General features: G+C 30.2%; 1 protein-coding gene across 1 annotated transcript in view; it reads right to left on the minus strand.

The window, feature by feature from the left end:
• Window positions 1–7761: 7761 nt before the first annotated feature.
• The window catches only part of LOC134708381 (choline transporter-like protein 2), a 45617-nt gene continuing 31019 nt past the window's right edge, over window positions 7762–22359 (minus strand). Inside the window, exons 13-23 of the mRNA XM_063568868.1 lie at window positions 20942–21034; window positions 19383–19479; window positions 18916–18965; window positions 17968–18144; window positions 16516–16644; window positions 15624–15693; window positions 14826–14899; window positions 14099–14169; window positions 13064–13152; window positions 11924–12008; window positions 7762–11387 (exon numbers count right to left, since the gene is read on the minus strand). Coding sequence (XP_063424938.1) covers window positions 11266–11387; window positions 11924–12008; window positions 13064–13152; window positions 14099–14169; window positions 14826–14899; window positions 15624–15693; window positions 16516–16644; window positions 17968–18144; window positions 18916–18965; window positions 19383–19479; window positions 20942–21034 — 1057 coding nt within the window. The 3' untranslated portion in view covers window positions 7762–11265. The remainder of the gene's footprint in view (window positions 11388–11923; window positions 12009–13063; window positions 13153–14098; window positions 14170–14825; window positions 14900–15623; window positions 15694–16515; window positions 16645–17967; window positions 18145–18915; window positions 18966–19382; window positions 19480–20941; window positions 21035–22359) is intronic.

The raw sequence follows: 22359 nt of genomic DNA on the forward strand, positions 1-22359 counted from the left end.
GGATCACGACCTATGGATTGCAAATGCGTTGTGAGGTGGCCGAAGTTCCAACGAGAGGTCTTGTAATTAAGGTCACTAGATACGAAAAAAATATCGTCGAATTATGTACGGGAAGAAAATAATTCAATAGTAGTAAATTGTTGGAGATTGTAAACAAGTATACAGGATTTTCTTTCTTAAGAAATTTCAGTTACTCTTGTTTCATAATCAATTGAACTTGACCTGTGTTCCGTTGGCTCTTACTCTTTTTATGTTTGAGTTATTAGATATGCGGAATTTTACCACTATATGATCTATTTCAAGCAATAGCAGCCATGTTTGTCCATGGATCAAACCACCAGATGATTTTTACAAGGCACCATGACCAAAATCAAGGTACTTGAAGAGTTAGATTAATGTGATTAGAAACTTACGGCCGACAAGTGGTTTATCAATGAGATAAAAACTTTATTCTGAAGGGACATTATTCCTATAAAAATAGTGGATTGGCACTGATATTCGAACTAGTTTTAGACATTACCAAAACCTTTGGTATGAATTTCTTAAACACCTGTCAAGAAATGAAGGCGTAAAAAGGCTATAGATATAGGAAGATGTGGTGTGAGTGCCAATGAGACAACTCTCCATCCAAATAACAATTTAAAAATTAAACCATTATAGGTTAAAGTACGTAAGTATGAATGGATTTAATTATCTCCTATAAAAAATATTGTTCAGTGCTTATTTTCGATTTTGTCCAAGACATTTGATCTAAATTTCATAATGCAAGGAACTTGGAAGCATTTAAAAGGATAAAGATGCCTTTTATTGTGAACCTCAAATTAAAAACATTAATTTTGAATCATATTTTCGAATGGACCACATTAAGATCAATCTTAGAGTCTGTGTATTCATTTATTATCGTGGATTGAGGGATAATTTTATTTTAGAGTTTTTCTTTTTGTGGAAATTTTATATGCTTATAACTTTTTTTTTTTACTTCGTTGGACATTTGAATTCGTGGTTTACTTATACACAAGGAATCCACCAAAATTTGTATCCAAAAATTGATACTGAATCCACAAAATTATTAATTGGAGTTATCTTCCTTTGTCCAAAATTCACAGAGATCATAATTGAACATTTGTATTGAACCTATTTTTGATAACTGTAGTACAGACAGCTTCCTACACTATACACATTTTGTTGGTGTATACAACAGTTTTCTTAACAATTAAATAATGCAAGTACACATCATTCTGTAAATTGAATATCTGATTTATATATTGTAACTGTTGCATTGGTTAGATACAATTCAAATAATTTTCACCACACTGACCTATATATAGTATCAACAGTAGTAATAAACCCAAGAAAATACTGGTATCTAGCCAGTAGTATCAGAGTCTTGATTGGATTTAAAGCTATATATTTAACAAGAAATGTAGATTAAGAGTGCTTTTTATTTAAAAGAGCAATTTTCAATATAATTTAAATTTAAAAGGGACATAACTTTTATAAAAATAATTTATTTTTTAAAGTCATTTAATAGAGTGCTTACAATGCAATTTACAATTGATTTATATTTCCAACTCCTTTCAAATTGTCAATCAGCATGGATTTCTGAACTCACACAGGACACTCCCTGCTGATATAATCCTAGGATAAAAATTATGTGCAAATCTGGCAAGAATTGTATGCTTTCTAGCCTTTCCGATAGATTTTTGGTATTTCTATAGCACGTACACTGCTGGACACAAAGGAAATTAGGAAATGTGGCATGAGTGGCAATGAGATAATTATCCACCTAAGGCCATAAAATGTAAACAACTATACGACAATCTTCAACAGTGCATTAGAAAAGTATCTACTAAATGTGATACAATTCAGAGAAAACAATGGTCTAAGTTATGCAAAAATAATAACAAACACAAATGAACAAATAGGCAATGTTCAGAGGTTGTCGTCTGTTAATGTGGTTCATAAGTGTTTCTTGTTTTTATATAGATTAGACTGTTGGTCTATCTATACAATAGAAATTTCTGGGGCCCTTTATAGCTTGCTGTTCCGTGAGAGCCAAAGCTCTGTGTTGAAGGCTGTACCTAAACCTATAATGGTTTACTTTCATAAATTGTTACCTGGATGGAGAGTTGTCACATTGGCACTCATGCCACATCTTCATATATCTAAGACAGCAACCATTGAAAACATTGAATAGATAAAGACTAGTTAATTGATTAAAATTATTCTTTATTCATTACAGATCATTACATTTGTGTAGATTATAGATTGCATAAGACCTCCAGTTCTTAAAGTTTTGCTTTTCTTTAGTTGCAGAAGTCAATCATAAATTGTAATAAAATCTTACATCATATCTTCCACATATGTATATTTTTCCAATACTTAAAATTAAAAGAGGTTCGTCTCAAATTTTGAATATACATTTATAATTATTATATAAGGTTGATCTTAGTTCGTCCAATTATCAATTGAACCAAGGATTTTGTATAGAAAACTTATTTAATAACAATTTGAAAAAAAAAACAATTGACCAGAATAATATAAGCTCTTTCAACTAGAGGCTCTCAAGAGCCTGTGTCTCTCACCTGTTACTGTATTTACTGATGTCGGCCATCTTGGTTGGTAGGTGGGGTCATTAGACACTTTTTTTAAATAGATACCATAGTGATGATTGTGGCCACGTTTAGTTTAATATGGCCCATGGTTTTAGAAAAGAAGATTTTTTGTACAAGTTACAAAAATGACGAAAATTTGTTCAAAATTGACTATAAAGGGCAATAACTCCTTAAGGGGTACTCTTACAATTTTTATCATGTTGACTTATTTGTAGATCCTACTTTGCTGAACAAAATTGCTGTTTACAGTTTATCTCTATCTATAATAGTATTCAAGATAATAACCAAAAACTGCAAAATTTTCTTAAAATTACCAATTTTAGGGCAGCAACCCAATAACAAGTTGTCAGATTCATCTGAAAATTTGTGAGGGGATAGATCTTATTCTGATGGACATTTAAATCTTGAAAGATTCGCCCTAAATGTCTTAGTTTTAAAGATATAAATCAAAAACTGCACTTTACCACTATGTTCTAATTTTAGCCATGTCGGCCATTTTGTTTGGTAGGCTGTGTCATCGGACACATTTTTCAAACTATATACCACAATGATTATTATCGCCAAGTTTGGTTTAATTTGGCCATGTAGTTTCAGAGAAGAAGATTTTTGTACTAGTTACAAAAACTGACGAAAATTTGTTAAAATTGACTTTAAAGGGCAATAACTCCTTTAGGGGTTGACTGACAATTTTGGTCATGTTGACTTATTTGTAGGTTTTACTTTGCTGAACATTATTGCTGTTTACAGTTTATCTCTATCTATAATAGTATTCAAGATAATAACCAAAAACTGCAAAATTTCCTTAAAATAACCAATTCAGGGGCAGCAACCTAACAACGGGTTGTCCGATTCATCTGAAAATTCTAGGGCAGATAGATCTTAGCCTGATTAACAATTTTACCCCATGTCAGATTTGCTCTAAATGTTTTGGTTTCAAAGATATAAGCCAAAATATACATTTTACCCCTGTGTTCTATTTTTAGCCATGGCGGCCATCTTGGTTGGATGGCCAGGTCACCGGACACAATTTTTAAACTAGATACCCCAAGGATGATTGTGGCCAAGTTTGGTAAAATTTGGCCCAGTAGTTTCAGAGGAGAAGATTTTTGTAAAAGTTTACGGACGACGGACGCAGGACGACGGACGACGGACGACGGACGCCAAGTGATGAGAAAAGCTCACTTGACCTTTCAGGTCAGGTGAGCTAAAAATGTGTAAAAAAAAACATGCTTTCTTTTTTAAATTAACTACAATTTTTTTAATGAAACTAATAATCTCATATAGGTTAATTTTCCTTTTAAAGTATACTACATATATTTTAACTTCGTTATTTTAGCTATAGGTCATATATCAAAATTATTTAAGAAAAAATAAAATAAATTTTAAACCTCAAATCATACGATTTCAAAAATATCTAAAGAATAATTATTGTCATGACTACAAACAGAAAATAAATAAAATACATGAAATGAGACATATTGTTAATTTAAAGACAGAAATACCTGAGTATATTCTAAAACATGATAAATATCTTAATATAACTTAGAATATACATTTGTTCTATACAATGCAACATCTATTGATTATTCTATTAAATTTAGTAGTTTGAATATTGGATGATTATGATATATTAAAAGTACTTAAAAAATTATAAAACAATGTATGATGAGAGAAAACAAATTTTCAAGCAGAATTTTGCAAATTGTTTTTTTCTTAAATATTTCACAGATGTGTATCTTGTGTGTATATGCATATTTTCCTTTAAAAAAAAATTCTCCCTTCCCCAATTTTGTTTTCTTTCTCCCAAATCGTACACCCCTTCCTTCCAAAAGTAAAAACAATAAAAAAAAAAACATTACATGTAAGTAGTTCAATTTATACAAATAATTTCAAGAGAAAATACAACAACTATGTCTGGTTTGCCATACATATCATACACTAAATACAAAAAAATATATGCCATGTAAGATATAATCAATAAAAATGATAAAGGCAGTTCAAAAGTTCAACAATAACTTTCATCGTCATGGTCCCAGGTCATGGTATAACTAACAAAATGCACCAATGATATATCTTTATTACAAAATGGCTTCATGTTTAGGAATGGTTAAAAACATGAAACAATATAAAGGAAAAACTTTTACAACCAAAACCATACTTGGTCATTATATATTTTTCCTAGATGAAACTCTGGCAGATCTAAATATAGATTATGAGGTTTCCTTCCAAATCTATATCATGATATGTGAGCTGTACTGATGATGATCACAAAAGGCAGATTTATGTCAAGTTAGCACCACCAACAAATTCAAAAAGACTTTATATTGTGTGGAAAACTGATATTTTAAAATATGAATACGATGATAACCCGCTTTCTGATTTATCAGATCATAATTGGGTATTTTTCTTGATACAGAAACATTTTTCTTCAATTAAACAGCAAACTAGAAAAGGATTGGTTAAGTCTGGGTCAAACATATCAATGTAAGGTCAAACATTATGATGTCATCAATAATTCAGGTCAAATTTTTAAGATAAAAATAAATAGGGTTTGATTGCCAATGAGACATATATCTAAAAGAGACCAAACTTCTGAGCAACTATATTTTAAAAGCTGTAAAATATTATCAATTTTTTTAAGAGCTGGACTCCGAAAAGACTGATGAGATTGAGCTATCTTAGAATTAACCTGTTACCCCCTCCCTGTAATATTTTAAGAATATCTTACAATACTTGTTTAAATTATATGTTATAGACAAAATGTAAACTTAAATGACCACAAACTATAAATAAATAAATCATAAAACATGTATGATTTTGGTTGTAATAGAAAAATTAAATACATCCAATCATATATACATATTCGTGCAACTACCTGAAAGATTTTCAAGTATTTCCTAATGTTGGACCCATTGCAGATTACCTACTACATATTAACCTAGAATTACTTTTAGATCTATTTCCAGAGAAGTCAAATAAATTATCAAGAATTAAATAAAATAAAAAGTAAAATGGATTTCATTTACAAGAATAATCTCATCAAACTCAATGTGTTAAAATCAAAAACCAAAAAACATAAAAAAAACTTACGCAAACAACTCAATAATTATTTTTGATTATTTACTTTCTGGAAGCTCAGTTTTTTTTTTGTGCTAAGAAAACATGTGCACTTCTTGTTTCATTCCTCAAAAACTTTCAATTTGCTGAATGGAAATAAGGACCACAAGTCTTATAAAACTAAATTTTTTGCAATGAATAGTTTGCCATACAAATGTCACATGACCCAGAGTTTGGCATACATCTCTCTGTAACAAATTATTTCTGTTTTGCAATGGAATTCTATCATCAAAGATAAAAATAAAAAACAAAAGAAACATCATTATAATGTTAAAACAAATATCGTTGTATCACCCATATTCATACATATATGGCCAGAGGACTTGATACTTAGATTTTCATCTAAGCCTCATAAAAATTGTTGTAAAATCAACAGCAGTATATTATTTTTTATGTACTAGGTACCTTAAAATTAGAAATATATAAACTAAATAAAAATAAAGATCTCAGTAGGTAATACATCTCTGTATCATCAAAATCAAAGTTGTGTGATTAAACTGTAAAATGTATTCAGTAATAGCCTTTAGAATACACAAATCATGCTAACCTATATGATATGTATTTACTGTTGATAAAATGTCAAATTTCTCTAATCTGTTATTTTTTATTTTGTACTTCAGCATGATTTTATGTATTGTTTTTATCCTAATGACGGTACCCTAGGCACCTAAACATGTTGATCAATATATTTCTGTAGCAGTCCCTAAAGTGTTGTTGTTATCAGACTCTCTACATGTTATTTTTTATTTTTATGTTTGGAAAAGTTGGCAACCACTACTTAAAACCTTTCAACATTAAACACTATTTATGTTTTTTGGTTTCTAACTTCAAACAAAAAAATATTTCATAAAGGTTAAGCGTAGTTTCATTTGTGCAAATAAGCAGTTGCTGTGAAACATGCAAAAATAAGACAATCACAAATATTATCTTAAATAATCCAAAATGAATACTTAAGAGTAGAACTCAATATTGACATACAAAACTGCTACAAGTATTTGCCTCAATCTCAGATGGCTCAATATCAACTGCAATGGGAGGGGGATAGGACCTTTATCGGGACTTCATATCCGGTGTTTTTAAGCTCGGGATTTCAGGATTGACCCTGTCAGGATCGGGGAATTCTTTTTTTCGAATTTCAGGATGTTGGGATTTAGATTATTTAAATTCGGGACCTCAGGATTTCGTGTTTTTAAGCCCGGGATTTCGAGATTAGGACCCCTCCTACCCCCCTCTAATGAGATATAAATCTACAAATAAGGCAACTTGATAAAGAGTATGTTTACAAAGTATTATGCACATAATTGAGTGTAAGAAAAATATAAATATGAAGTATTCTATAAAAATTGAATATCAGAGTTTTAACAATACATCATAATTAGCTTTATAATATTAAAATACACAATTAGTTTTTTCAGATCTAATATATAAAAATACAATGGAAAAAAAATCAAAGTTTTGTAAATGTCTGTCTGCAAACCTTTAGAAAATTTTTATTTGCTGAAAATATAAATTATTTGTTCACCTCAACCCATGAAGTCCACAAAAAATTGTACTCCACGAATAATAAAGAATGCACAAACACAGATTAATTAGAAAAATATTAATTGTTAAAAAAAAACTTCACTACCGGTAAATGCTTGGAATTTCAATCAGATTCAATATACTATATAAGTGTAAATAAAGGATACATAAAAAATAAAGTAAATAAAAATCACCAGGATTTCTATCAGATCTTGGATTCAGAGTATATTTATAGCAGAACCTATCCATGTGTCAACCATGTCTCTTGTAAGCAGTCAATTCTATTCTGGTTTTATTAAAAGGTTTTCAAAATGTTCATATGTTTTTTAAAAAACCAAAATTTCTCAGGGTAAACTCAGATATATTTCTTCGAGTTAAATAATTGATACAAATGGTACTGCGTAAACAGTATTGATATCAACTACCCAACAACAGTTTTAATGGCAAAAAATATTTAAAAGTTTAATTAAAATTTTGTTACAAGAAAATTGGTTGCCCATGAATTAGATCTGCTGTAATACTGGTATTACAAAACAAACTGAAAGGAATCTCATATTTGTTCTTTTTTGGGCCCTTGATAGCTTTCTGTTCAGTGTGAGCCAAGGTTCTGTGTTAAACGCTGTACTTTTACCTATATTAATGGTTGAATTTTACAAATTGTGGCTTGGATGGGGAGTTGACTCATTGGCACTCATACCACATCTTCTTATAACTGCTTACATTTTTTGTGTACTAAGGAGTAGATGTGCTGCTTTGTGAGAAGATTTTTTAGATGGTAAGATTTTTTTTAATGATGTTGAATGACTTTCATTATCAGTAATGAAATTTTGAACACCTAAAGTACAAAAAGGGAAGATAATTTGTTCATGGCTTCTTATACCAAAGCAACAGAACACTTTTAAAGCTATCCATTTCTTGCATTTTTTTGGACCCATTTTCACATATGATTTAGATATTTCATGGTCTACTGTGGATTCATTAATATTCGTTGGATACTAATTTTCGTGGATTTCGTGGGTACAGGAGAACCTCAAATTCAAATGTTCAACGAAATACAAATTTTGTAAAGGAATGAGAGTAGACTTTGCCAAAACCACGAAATTAAATATCCACGATTATGTAAGTTTTTCTCAAACCACGAAAATTGGTACCCACGAAAATAAATGAATCCACAGTATATAAAAATTATTATATAAATATCAAAGACTTAACATACGCATAATTATTTTTCATAAATATCATTATACATACAAAATATAAATAAGAAGATGTGGTATAATTGCCAATAGAACATAGAATGTGTATAGGTAAAGTAAAAAATACTAGAATAAATAATTGCCATATAAACTTAGACACTCAAACATCTTTTTGCCAAAATTAATTCATTAAAAAAAGGAAATATCTAATATCTTATGGATTTCTAGAAATTGTTTTCACAAGTAAAAAAAGAAAATGAACTATTTCAAAAAGAGTTTAAAGTACAAATATTCAATATTGCTTGTTCATTTCAACTTTAAATATCATGATAAAAATATAATATTTACAAGACAAGTTAGGTCAAGGCACATACATATGTATATATAGTAACATCACAATTTGATATAATATATGTTAACAAATCACAAACATTGAGCAAGGAATGTACATGAAGTTTATATTTATTAGATTATTAATGACAGAATAAGTAATATGCTCGATACAGCATCACAATACAATTGTTAATTATGAGGGTTTGCATGGCCGTTCTTCCATTTTTTTAACCATTTATCTCTACTTGTTAATTATCTTGCCCAATATCCTTTTTTTTGGGGTGTTATTCTGCCTATTTAATTTTTATTGAGCCCATTATTTGGCACTTTTTGTTCATTATTCTCTATTCAGTAAGCCCCATCAAGCCAAAGTAAAATAGTAAAAAAGTGTGGTTTACTATAGGAAAGAAAGTCCTTATTGTACACATCAGGAACCCAATGATCCAGTAAGAACCACAGCTGAGGGGGTATCTGTTTGGCTGCACATTTATAAATAAAGCATATTCTGTATGAAATGGGGACTAGATAGTTATAGGATTAAATTAATGCCCTTGGCTCTGATCTTGCAATATAAAACTGCTTTAAAACCTTGCAATGATTTTATAGGGAACTGTAGGTGATCTTTTACAAGGCAAAATTTCTAAATCAAATTGTAATACATGTATGACAAATTTGTGGCAAATATAGCCCTCTTAAGAAAAACCTTAATTTAGAAAAGATTTTTGAGTCAACTGTCTAAGCAATTTAAATTTCATCCGGACATACTTAAAACTATTGGCTATTGTGAAAACAGATCTAATATTTTGAAGAACAAATCTTTATGGCAAACAAGTTATGTAGTTTGTTACTGAAATAAATCTACAAAATTCATTATCATTTTCTTAATTTAACAGTCAAAGTTAATTAAGATTTCACATACAAAATTGCAATTTTTTTTAAAGTGGCCACTTTTGGTCCCCTAAACCATTTGTCTTTTCTAACAAATTACAAAATACAAGAAGCTTTAACAGATAACTTTAGCTACAATTTTGATTGATAATAAACTGTGAAATATTCTGTAAAGTTACAACATATATGTACATTTTGTTCTATTTCTTTATATGTGTAAAGTTAGTTGTAACAGATCTATATGTACATTATTACATTCTCAAACTATATATGTACTTTTCAAACATAGAATTAGAAACATTTGCATTGATTATTTTATTAGCACTAACATTTAAAATGTATCCGAACATATATATCCATCACTCAACCACTTCAGTTACTTTAACATTATTATTACATGTACATGTAGATTACATTTTATTATGTATTAAATTTCTGACTTTTACATTGACTAAAACAAAAATAATGATATATTTCTTATATGAGGGGGAATAGGACCTATATCGGGACTCCGGGATCGAGTGTTTTTAAGCTCAGGATTTCGGGATTTACTTCTTCCGGATCTGGGAATTCATTTTTTCAAAATTCGGGATCTGGGATTTAACTTTATTTAAATTCGGGACCTCAAGATTTAGTGTTTTTAAGCCCGGGATTTCGGGATCAGGACCCCTCCTACCCCCCTCTTATATAAGAGAATCTCATTTTGTATTTTGATCTGTAGAAATGCTGTTTGTAAAAATCTTCTTTTGTGGTGTTGGTAAACATCAAGGATTTCATTAATGAAGTAAATATTTCAAAATAAGTTTGATTGTCATAGTGTGACTAAGTAGGATTAACAGCAACAACTGATTCTTAAATGTAAAATATATATAAATGGATTCACCATTTCAGAATCTAATGGATCCTTAAAGATTTTGTCTAGTTTAACAGCAATTAAATTAGTCAAAAGTCATTTATGTGTTTTTTCAAAACAGACCTATATTTAGGAAGGAAAAACTATAGCCTTTCTTGGAAAGTGAAACTCAATTCAACTATCTTGATTTTGGTTTAAATTATGAATAGGGATATGTAATATTTTGAACCCAGGTCCTGAAAAAGGTAAAGTATTCATAACCCCTTGAAATTTACCAAACAAAAATTGTAATTTAAATTTTTTTATAAACACACTTTGTTAAAATTAACATTAGGGCTGTTCCAGAAAATACTATGTCCCCCCCCCCCCCCAGGGAAGGCAATTTTTTAAAATATTATGTGGGTGGTTGTATTTGAAAATACCAAAATGCAAAGGGAGTGCTGTTCTAATTAAATTTTATTTCTGTGGGTGGTGGGGGGGAAAAAAAAGTGCCGTCCCTGGGGGGGACATAGTATTTTCTCGAACAGCCCTTAACACAATTTATATTTCATATCAAAAATTAAAAAATCAAAAAATCTAAAAAAATCTATTCTGCTATTTTTCACTGCTGGCTTTATCCTCTATCACTATAATCAAACTAGAATCAGTTGTACTGGTACAGTATTCACAAACTTTTAATATATTATTAGCGAAAAAGGCATGTAAACAAAACAGTTCATTTCAGGATTTCATATTTTGCCATTTAAGCTCTGTTTTCTTCCTCTGGATCTTCATATTTCTTATTCTTTTTTGACAACAATTTCTGCAATCCTTTCCCCATACGATATGGCTTATCTTTGCCATTGTTCACTTCCAAATCTTCCACTATAAGATAAAAGATAGCATGTTATTGATAGAAGTGCTGTACAAGCAAACTAAACTTTTTCCACAATATTTGGGGATGAAAGGGGGTGCGGACTATACACAAATGCCGAAAATACACTGCATAATACAGAATACAACATTTAGTTAAACACAAAAAAAATGATAAAGTAAAACAAGAACTGCATTAAAAGTTTGACAATTCCAGCAGTGTTTTTCCATTTGGATATCCTGTTAATTACAAAAGGCATTTGTATAATTCAAGACAGCTTTCTTTAATAAGTTCTTTACTAATACACAACGATCATCATCACTGCAGAATCTCTTTATTTAAACTAGATTGTTCCATGTGTAGAAAGATACCCATTGGTGCCCTTGACTGTTTTCTGCTCTTTTCGTTGGATTGTTGCCTCTTTGGCACATCATTCCCCATTTCCATTCTCAATTTATTGAAACAAAAAAAAGATTGTGGTATAAAGGATATCAACCAACAATATTATTAACAAATCCAACATTACCCAATGATACAAAGTACTTACAGAAACATAGAAACAGTGTATCAACTGCCATGGTGTAAACATTGAAGAATGTAGCTGCTATCACATATGTTCCCATTATTACAACCTGGAACAAAATATAGTAAAATTAAACATCAAAAGACAATATGAAACATTCATCTCAAATTTGATATAAGAATTTAGTACATTAAAACTGGAGCCAAGTTTAGGGAAAGTCAGACTGCTTACACTCATGTATAATAAGACATGAAAATCAGGCCCACATGAAAATCAGGCCCTTTTCATGCTCACATTCAAATTTTAATGATCTCATACTATCCCAAAAGATTTTTTTTCTAAATTGAAAATTTCACAAGAAAAAGATAAAAATCTCAAGGATGACTTATACAGTTTTACTGTAACTAATCAATCTAATCATGAGTACTTTAATACTTTATATGCGTATTATTATCAAATTTTGAATAGTGTTTTGAAGAGAGAGGGTAGTATATTCTGGTTATCATAATTATCACCCCACCTATTAGGTTTATGGGCCTTTTTAATCAATTTTTAGATCTTTGGGCAACTATACTAAATGCAGTCTAACAACCTGCTTTTACTATCTAAAACCTGATTCAGGCAGTAAGTTCAAATATTCTTATTTAGTTAGACACTTGTTTATAGTTGCAAACCATGGTATATTTAATGCTTGAGATATGTCTGTACACTATTGTAGCTGGTTTCTTATTCCATAGCCTTTTTCCCCATATCAACTTTATTACTTATTCAAAACTTTTATGCAGCTTTATTTCAAATTAAGTTGGAAGTAATTAAGGAATGACTGTAATATTTTTTCTGTCTATGAAGAAATAACATAAAAAATATGGTGCACACTGAATAACACGCATAGCGGGTTATTTAACAGTGTGCATCACATTTTTTATGTTATTTTGAAGAAACAAAAAAAACCATTACAGTCATTTCTTATAATTTAATTCTAAATTCCATTTTAAACCGTAAAAAAACATGAAAAAACGTCAATGACGTCGCGGTCACATGACTAAATTATGTATATTGGCTCATAACAAAATAACGTCATCCAATCAGAAGAAGCGTTACATCCAAAATTAAATTATTACACAATAACAAAGCATAATCTCTTCAACTTATTAGTCTACTTACTATGACTGGTACCAGATAATAATTGAGCTTAGGGAGATAATCTGTAAAGAAATCAACTTTGCCCTGGAACCAGAAGTATGCACCAACACCTGAAACAAATAAAACAAATCTAAATGCTTATCAATACAGAAATCACATTGTTGCAGTATGAATGAATATGCAAGTTGATTTACCTTTCAGTTTCTAGCAAAGTTTATATATGTGTTGGAAAAACAAGGCATGCCTATTTTTAAACGACATGTGGAAAAAAAGGTGAAATGTGTTGTAATCCATCTGGGAACAGTATATCAATATAAATGTTTCTGAATCCATATTAAGGTGGTACCTTACACTACAGGGAGATAATTCTGCAAAGTCAGCTGAATGTTTTAATTACATTCAGTTGTGAAAGAAATATTAAGCTTCTCAATGATCAAAATTGGTGTTTGTCAAACTGCTATATAACCAGTATAATTTTTCTGACAAAATGGTTGGTTCAAAATTTTTTGAAATTTTTATATTTTTGTTAAAGTGTCAAGGTAAATACTTAGACAAAATTTTATGAAAATTAAACGAGACAAATTAATTTTAGTGAAAGTGTTGGGTACCATATTAACCTAAGTTTAATTCAAATTTCTAACTAATTTTTTCCCCTGTTATACCCAGAATTTGGTGGGTCATTGTTGTTTAAAGAATTGGTGTATTGACATGTTACAATTTGAAATAAATTAGATACCTTCAAAAGTTGTCATTTTTTTTAATAACAGTAAGGCATATTAAGTGTGTGCTAGGTTTAATCGTGTATACTATGGGGTGTTAATTTAATATATACATTTTTTTCTTTTACTGTGGATTCATTTATTTTTGTGTAAACCAATTTTCGCGGATTGATGGTTATAATTTTGTTGTATTGGTAAAGTCTACATTAGATAAATTGTAAGTTGTTGAACAATTCAATTTTTGGTTCCACTGTACCACTGAAATCCACTAAAATTGGGATCCATAGATTACTAATAAATCCACAGTATCTTTTTTCACTTTTACTTCATGACCTACCCACACCAGCTGTGACCACCAGTTTGCTGATAAACAGTACATAGTCTGTGACTTTGTCGAGAACCATGGCCCTGTATAAAAAAGTACAATTATCTCAATTATAAAGCTAAAAATTTCCAAAAGATGCATCTAAACTCCTACTAGTATAAACAATTGTTTGTAAATCAAAGAAAGATATCTAGATGTAAAATATTAAGGGTATTGAGTAACAATAGACAAAGTATCACAAAATTATTTGTTTTGTTTCAAACATTATAAAACCAGAATTGTAAAATGATATTTTGGCATTATCAATTTGGTTTAATCTTGTCACATTTGGAGCAAATATTCTGATATTATTAGAAACAATTATGCATAAACTTTCAAAATAAAAGTTATTTAGTGTGTACAAAGATGAAGAATATATTTGAAGGCCCCCTTGAAGGTTTTGTAGGACTATAAAAACAATCTTTCACGTAAAACCCCCATAGGCATTTTGAAAAGTTGGCAGGTATGTGATTTGCTTGTTTGCCAGCGGACCATGAAATAACAAATTCTTTGCTAGAGTAGCAAGAGTTACAAGTAAAAAAATTATCTTTACAGATAACAAAAGAATGACTTTGTACCTGTTTGGACCATTTAGTTGCAATCTACAACAAATAATAAAGATTCCAAGGTTAACCTAACAAGCAATCATACTGAATTGTTATGCACCAAATACACACTCAAATTGATCAAGCTTGCCTACCTTACAACATTTCTAAATATCAAAAAGAATGCATCTTTTGCTGCAGGACAGAAACTTCTACCATATACAGCTATCTGTAAAAATAAAAAATGTAAAGTTAAAATGGAGTAGGTTCGATAAGACCCTAAAATGGCCCCGTATTTTAGCTTAAATTTCAAATTAGATTTTTTTTTACCAATATCACAATAAATTATAGCTAATACAGTGACAAGGAAATAAGCCTTTTGGTAAAAATTTACGTTTCTACATTTAATTCATGATGTCGTAAATAGTACTCATTTTGATTTTAAACAAACAAATTAATGAAAATGGACAAATTTCTATTTGATAATACATTTACTAATTGCTTACTACACTTGCCAATGCTTTTATAAATTTGGCGATCATAAGGTACAGGTTTTGTTCATTGTTGAAGACTGTATGGGGATCTTTAGTAGTGAACATCCTTGTCTATTGGTCAATGGTGGCCTCTTATACAGCATCAACCCATTGTATTTATTGTAACTTTGTTCTCATCCTGAACAAGCATGAATTGTTTGTCACACAATATCAATCAATCAACAGAGTTTAATTATTTCAAAAAGTAGTAGAAATTAATTAAATTGTGAGAGCCCACTTTATGTTCCTCTTCTATAAATTTCAGATAAATCAAATTTAATGTAAAATTTTCTTGCTAAACATACAGTGTAGATGTTCTCTGATAAAATTGTACCATTCATGGGCAAATTCAAAATAGGCTTCTTTTTGGTGGCAACAGCAATAAAAAAAAACCTCTAGTAAGTACAGGTATATAATTACCATAATGTAAGCATTCCTGTTCAAAAACTTTATAAATTTTTCTAAGCACCAAAAACAGCACTTCATACATCTGTAAAAAGATATCATTTAATAAAATTTATCAACATGGAAATTTTTCCTCAAGAGTTTTTTTTCAAGAGAAAAAAATTACAGCAAAGAGAAAAACCTTAATATCTGCAAGTTACATAATAAAAACACCCAAGTAAAATTTGGAAACCAACAGGATACCCCAATGATGATTGTGGCCAAATTTAACAAGAGAAGATTTTTGTAATAATTAACAGACGACCACTACAGACGATGATATTTGATGTAAAGCTCACTTGACCCTTAGAGCCAATTGAGGTACAAATCTAATTTAAAACACACATCCACCATATAATAATTAATTGCAAAATATACTATACAGTTACGATACTGTTGTAAGGTCATTAAAGATAGCATTTTTTGGAAATGATATTGAATGATTTACTGATAGAGTCTTTTGTTAATTAGTGTAGATCATTGTCAATGTGCTTAGTAAATTTCCCTGTTACCTAAATCTAGCATCAGATTCAGACTTCTTTTAAACTGAGTTTTACTGTGTATATTGCTGTGTGTTTGTTTATTCTACATTGGCTAGTGGTATAGGGTAGGCTTGAGATCTCACACAACATGCTAATTCTGTGCTATGCTGATGAACCATTATGATTTGTGGCCTTGAGCTGTTTTCTGTTTTTTTGGTTGAGTTGTTGTCTCTTTGACACATTCCAAGTTTTCATTCTCATTTTTATATGATAGGTGAAATCTAAGTTTCTATTGTGAGACTATATATATTTACAATTACAAATTACTGATGCATTGATTTGTCAATTTTACAAACCAGAAAGAACTTTAACTTGACTAAACTTACTTTATGAGGAACTTCGAGACTGGATTTTCTGAATTCTTTAGCTTGGCGTCAATATATTCCAACAACACACGAATCATTTTGATAATAGCAATGATCAAAGACCCAAATGCTAATGATCCTAAATGATATCTAAAACACACACATAAATGTATATATAACATGTAATAAAATATTAAAACATAGTGTGTTTTTAATGATCATATCTAGAAATAAACATCACTTCAGTTATTAATACTGGGACATGAAAATGACATATTGCACTTTTTCAAATTTCCATAACTGTAGATTCAATCATAATTGTTGGATACCAATTTTTCATGGGGATCATGGGTATATGTGAACCACAAATTCAAATGTTTAATGAATTGTTGCATTTTTCTTTCATTGCAGACTTTGGCAAAACAACGAAATTAAACATGCATGAGAATGCAGGTGTACTTGACAGTATTTTTTCATTCTGATATAGCGTATAAGCATTTTTATGCCCCAGCTTTGATAGAAGAGTGGCATTATGTTTTCTGGTCTGTACGTCAGTTTGTCTGTATGTCCCTCTGTTCGTCTGTCCATTCGTCTCGCTTCAGGTTAAAGTTTTTGGTCAAGGTAGTTTTTGATGAAGTTGTAGTCCAAACAACTTGAAACTTAGTACACATTTTCCTTATGATATTTTCTTTCTAATTTTAATGCCAAAATAAGAGTTTTCACCCCAATTTCACGGTCCACTGAACATAGAAAATGATGTGTGGGTCATCCCTGTCCTGGGGACACATTCTTGTTAAAAGATCATTCAAAGTGGAAAACAAACAAAATCTTGGAATCATCAATATTAAGATATGTTATAAAGTAAAATAGAATCTAATTTGATCTAGTATTTGTCAATATTAATCAGAGAAAAGTAATATATTTTTTTCAATATTTCAAAATGTAATATTTGGAAAACAGTTTATTTACAAAATGCAGTTTTCTAGGAAATTGACTTTTTTCCAAGAAAAGTATAAGACTTAGGAGAAGTTTTAAAGTAATCTGAAAGATCAGAATTCTATCATAAATTGAATCCAGTAGTACAAGTACTTTAGAAGGAGTTATCAGGGTTAAGCAATAATGCTGAGGTAAGTGAACAAACCACCGATCTAGCATGATATTGATTTATTGTTTTATTGGTGTAATAACACTTTCAGAACTGCTGACTATTTTGTGGCAGCCAGTTTTTATTGGTGGATGAAGCAACAGTGCATAAAGAGAGCCACCTACCTCAGTAGGAAAACTAACAATTCTAGTCAACTTACTTTTGAGTTGAATGTACCTGCTTTGTGGGGACTGGATCTCAGAACCATAATGTTAAAAGGCTAGTGATCAATTATCAAATTACCTGATAGATCTGTAAAAGGAAGACCAGATAGGCATAGTGGGTACATGTATATTTTTGGGTGTATTGACTGCCCAGTAAAATCTTACCTGATAGATCTGTAAAATGAAGACAAGACAGGCATAGTAGGTATATCTTTAGGTTTATTAACTGCCCAGTAGTATGAAGCAAATGCTCCAGCCAATGTCATCTGTCCTAAAGCTATGATGAAATTCATTAACCAGAAAAACATGAACAGTAAAAACACCTCCAGTGGTATAATATATCTGAAAAATATAAAAAAAAATAAAGGAATATATAATTGAATGATTGGTTGGTGTTTAATTCAGATGAGAGATTCAAACTCACAACCTCAGAGTTAACAGGCTAGTGAAAAAGTAGTCGGACTGCTTAGACCACGAATGACCACCAAGGACCCATTTCATATATGTTCCATTCCAAGTAATATGCATAGATCACCAATGATAATCAGAGTTTTGCTTGTGTCAACACTCTGTACTTTCTGGATTTTTCTGTACAAAGAATTCAATTCACTTGTCCATCATTAGATCAGTAATCAAGGTAAATAAAAGTTTTGGACAAACTGTTTTTCTGTTAAAAATAATATCCTCGTCTCAAGGGATTTGTGCTATAAAGAATGCAATGTACTGTCTCAAATTCCATTGCAAAAGCATGCATAGTACTAATTCATATGACATAAGAAAACTTATGATATGACCATACATTGAACTTTGTAGTATTCCAAGGAGTTTCATTTTTCATATACACATATAAGCTTCATATCCATTTCATTTTTTTTGTTCGTTTGTGTTTAACGCCCCTTCAGCAACCCTGACCATATATATGGTGGCTCAAGGAAGAGTATCAAGAGAGATCTACCAACCTTTGGCCGGTGAACGGACACACCCTTGCCATTAATTATAGGTTGGAGTCGACACATTGTGTATTATGCACCACTTGTATTAATTACATCCCAACATTCATTGTTGAATATTTACTTGTATAGGACAAACAATTCTTACGAAGAAATTACTTACTGATCTCCACCATATTTTACAAAACCACAAAATTCTCCAAACGTTGTGTCCTAGAAAAACAAATAGTTCTGGTAAGTGATTTAGTTTGCCAAAAAATTCTGTTCAAAATTATCCTACAATCTTTGATATGGGATTTACTATTCATGTCACTACTAAAGTGGTACCAAACATTTAGATTATCATAACTTTGGGTTGTTTAAATTTCATAAAATATTTACAAAATATTTACTTTAGACAAAACTTCATCTGAAAAATTTTATTGGATATATAGCAGTTTGACAAACACTTACTTTGATCATTTAGAAGCTTAAAATTTCCTTAACAATACTGGTATATTAAATTGTTAAAACCTATATCTGTTTTAGACAAAGTTATCTCCCTGTAAAGTTATGTACCACTTTAAATTTCATTTTACTTTTATTTTATAATTTGAAAAGTTTCTTTTACTATTGACACACTGTACTTACATTTTCATTACATGGTAAAGTAGACAATGCTTCACTACCAATCCGACTGCTGGTATCATTTCTGTAATACTCTCTTCCTCCCATAGAAGCTACAAATCTGGTACCAGGTTAAGGATTGTATTATATATATATCCTGTACAGATTTTGTAGACGTTATAACATGTACAGACATATTTTACAAGTTATAATTTGTACAATGCAAAAATACAAATTATTACATGTACAAAATATTGTTTAAAAATGTTTTTTTTAGAGTTTTTTCTGTTCTGAAACTTAGGTATGCTCTTTTCGTTAGTCCACTGATCAGGATTATTTTATAGCTGACTATGTTGTATGGGTATTGCTATAGTTGTTTATTTCTGTGTCACTTGGTCTCTTGTTGAGAATTGTCTCATTGGCAATCATCATTAACCATCTTGTATATGGAAAGAGGGCAGAGATATCTAAAAACAACGGGGTATAATTAGTCCCTCACTTATGTTATGTTCTCATTCTAGATTCTCCTTAGTGTTGTCTTATGAAATATCTTAATGTTTTAAGTCATTTCAAAGATTTGATATTTGAGGCAGTTTTTTTTCTGTTTATTCTGTGAATTCATCCACAACCATTTTAGACATGGATCATTTAGAGCCTGACATATAAAACAGATACTGTTGTTAAAGAATGTTAATACACTGTAAATGTTTTTTGATGTTTATGTCATTAGTGGTCCGTTTCCTTGACATAAACCCATTTTCTTCTTTCATTTAAAGTTTGAAGACAGTCCACTGTTTAAACTCTTTTATTTCTATGAAGTTGAAATGCTATATAAATTCTTTCAACATGCAATTTCACATATGACACCTCGGAAAAATAATTAAAGCTTTTGATATTCAAAATTCCTACAAAACTGTGGATCAAAGTGAGGGCCACAGATGGTTTGCAGTTGAAAAGAACAATATCCACTCAACTTGTAGTGTGCAATGCAGCTTTTCTATAAGCTTTATCATTTTTAAATGCATATTGTACGAACATGGAAATTTCGAAATTTTATTTTTATTTCTATCAACTGATAAATAATTGACCAAATTGTGTTCTATTTTTCATGAATTAGTTGCACTGTTTGATCAACGGTACATTGACTTGCTAATTGACCAAATTGTGTTTTATTTTTCATGAATTAGTTGCACTGTTTGATCAACGGTCAATTGGCAAAAAGGACATTGAAGTTCAATTGGTTCTGACTGTGATACAATTACATAAAAATTGTGCAATTAACTTATCTTAGATACAAGGATTGAAATTTTGTATTTGTACTGGATGTGCTTTTTGTATACAAAGACAATGTAAAAGGGTAAATGCACACATCAGAATGTTGTCTATGTATACTTGTTTTGAAAATATTTTTGTTTCATCAACTGAATGACACCAGGAAAATCTTTTGTATCATTTTTAAACAGCCACACTGGTTACCATACAGTGTCCACTAGTGAAAAATCAAAAATGAAAAGATGTGAAAAAGCAATAACCAATTAATGAGGTAAAAACAATTTTGACAAAAAATATGTTTTGAAGGATACACTGCTGTCACAGCCATATAAGATATCATTATTATCTGCATCAGGAATGGAATAATTGGCCAGAACAGAGTAAAGATCATGTTTCCAATAGCTCTGAAATGATATATACATAAAAAAAACATCATATGGTAAACAATATTAAATATACCAATTATGTAAAATTTTGGGCTCATTCAGGAAAAATTTGTAAGGGTTCCGCGGAACCCAGTGTTTCGCCTATTTTTGCTGTAAATCGCAGGTTCAACAACAATGAGGAAAAAAATCAATAAAAATATTCCTCTTGTTACTATTTTATTATTGTAAGAAAATCTAAGTCCATTTAAAAGAAATTTACAGAAAAAACGGAGTAATTTTTTTACAAACTTTACTTCTGGATACAATCTTATGATCATAAATAAGCTTCTGTCCATGTTTGGTACAAACCCAGGATAGTTTAAGAAAGTTATTAAAATTTAAAAAACTTTAACCACAGAGTGAATGTAATGGTTCCCCGAAGAAAAACTAAGTCCATTTAAAAGTAAAATATGGAAAAAATGGATTTATTTATCTACAAAATTTACTTCTGGATACTATCTTATGATCATAAACAAGCTTCTGTCCAAGTTTGGTACAAACCCAGGATAGTTTAAGAAAGTTATTAAAATTCTAAAAACTTTAACCACAGAGTGAATGTTTTGTTTCCCCCCCAGAAAAAAACTAAGTCCATTTATAGTAAAATACGGAAGAAATGGAATTTTATTTTTACAAATTTCTTCTGGAGACTATCTTATGATCATAAACAAGCTTCTGTCAAAGTTTGGTAGAAATCCAGTATAGTTTAAGAAAGTTATTAAAATTTCAAAAACTTTAACCACAGAGTGAATATTTGTTGACGCCGCCGCCAACGGAATGTAGGATCGCTTAGTCTCGCTTTTTCGACTTAAGTCAAAGGCTCGACAAAAAGTTCAAATTGATTGTTACATTTCAAAAGTACTAACTTTTTGTTTACAATCGTTGCCATTTTAGGTGTCAGACCACCAATTACTCACTCCAATTTAGAACGTATGTAAAAATAGCCCTACTCTGACACAAAATAGTGCTTTTGATGTCCTTGTTTACTTAAACTAACCAACAAATATGCAGAAATGAAACTTTTGGTGAAAAAGTCATATATCTAGATCATTTTGAGCTAAAATTTACTTGTCTATGAGTTTGCATTAAAAATTTGAGGATTAATGCGCTCCATAGAATACTAATTTTAGATTTCCAGAAAACCAGATGTTTTTTTTTAGTATCTCTGTTTAAAGGTCAGTTAATTTGTTAGAAGGCTTTAAAGGTATGGTAAAAATTGGCCTGTAGAATGCTGATTCATGAACAATTCAGGATATACCTGGTTTCTATGAAGTTAAACTTAAGGTAAAATATTTAGAAAGCTGTGA

This window comes from Mytilus trossulus, chromosome 2, assembly GCF_036588685.1.
Source record: "Mytilus trossulus isolate FHL-02 chromosome 2, PNRI_Mtr1.1.1.hap1, whole genome shotgun sequence".
In the NCBI taxonomy this organism is placed as follows: domain Eukaryota; kingdom Metazoa; phylum Mollusca; class Bivalvia; order Mytilida; family Mytilidae; genus Mytilus; species Mytilus trossulus.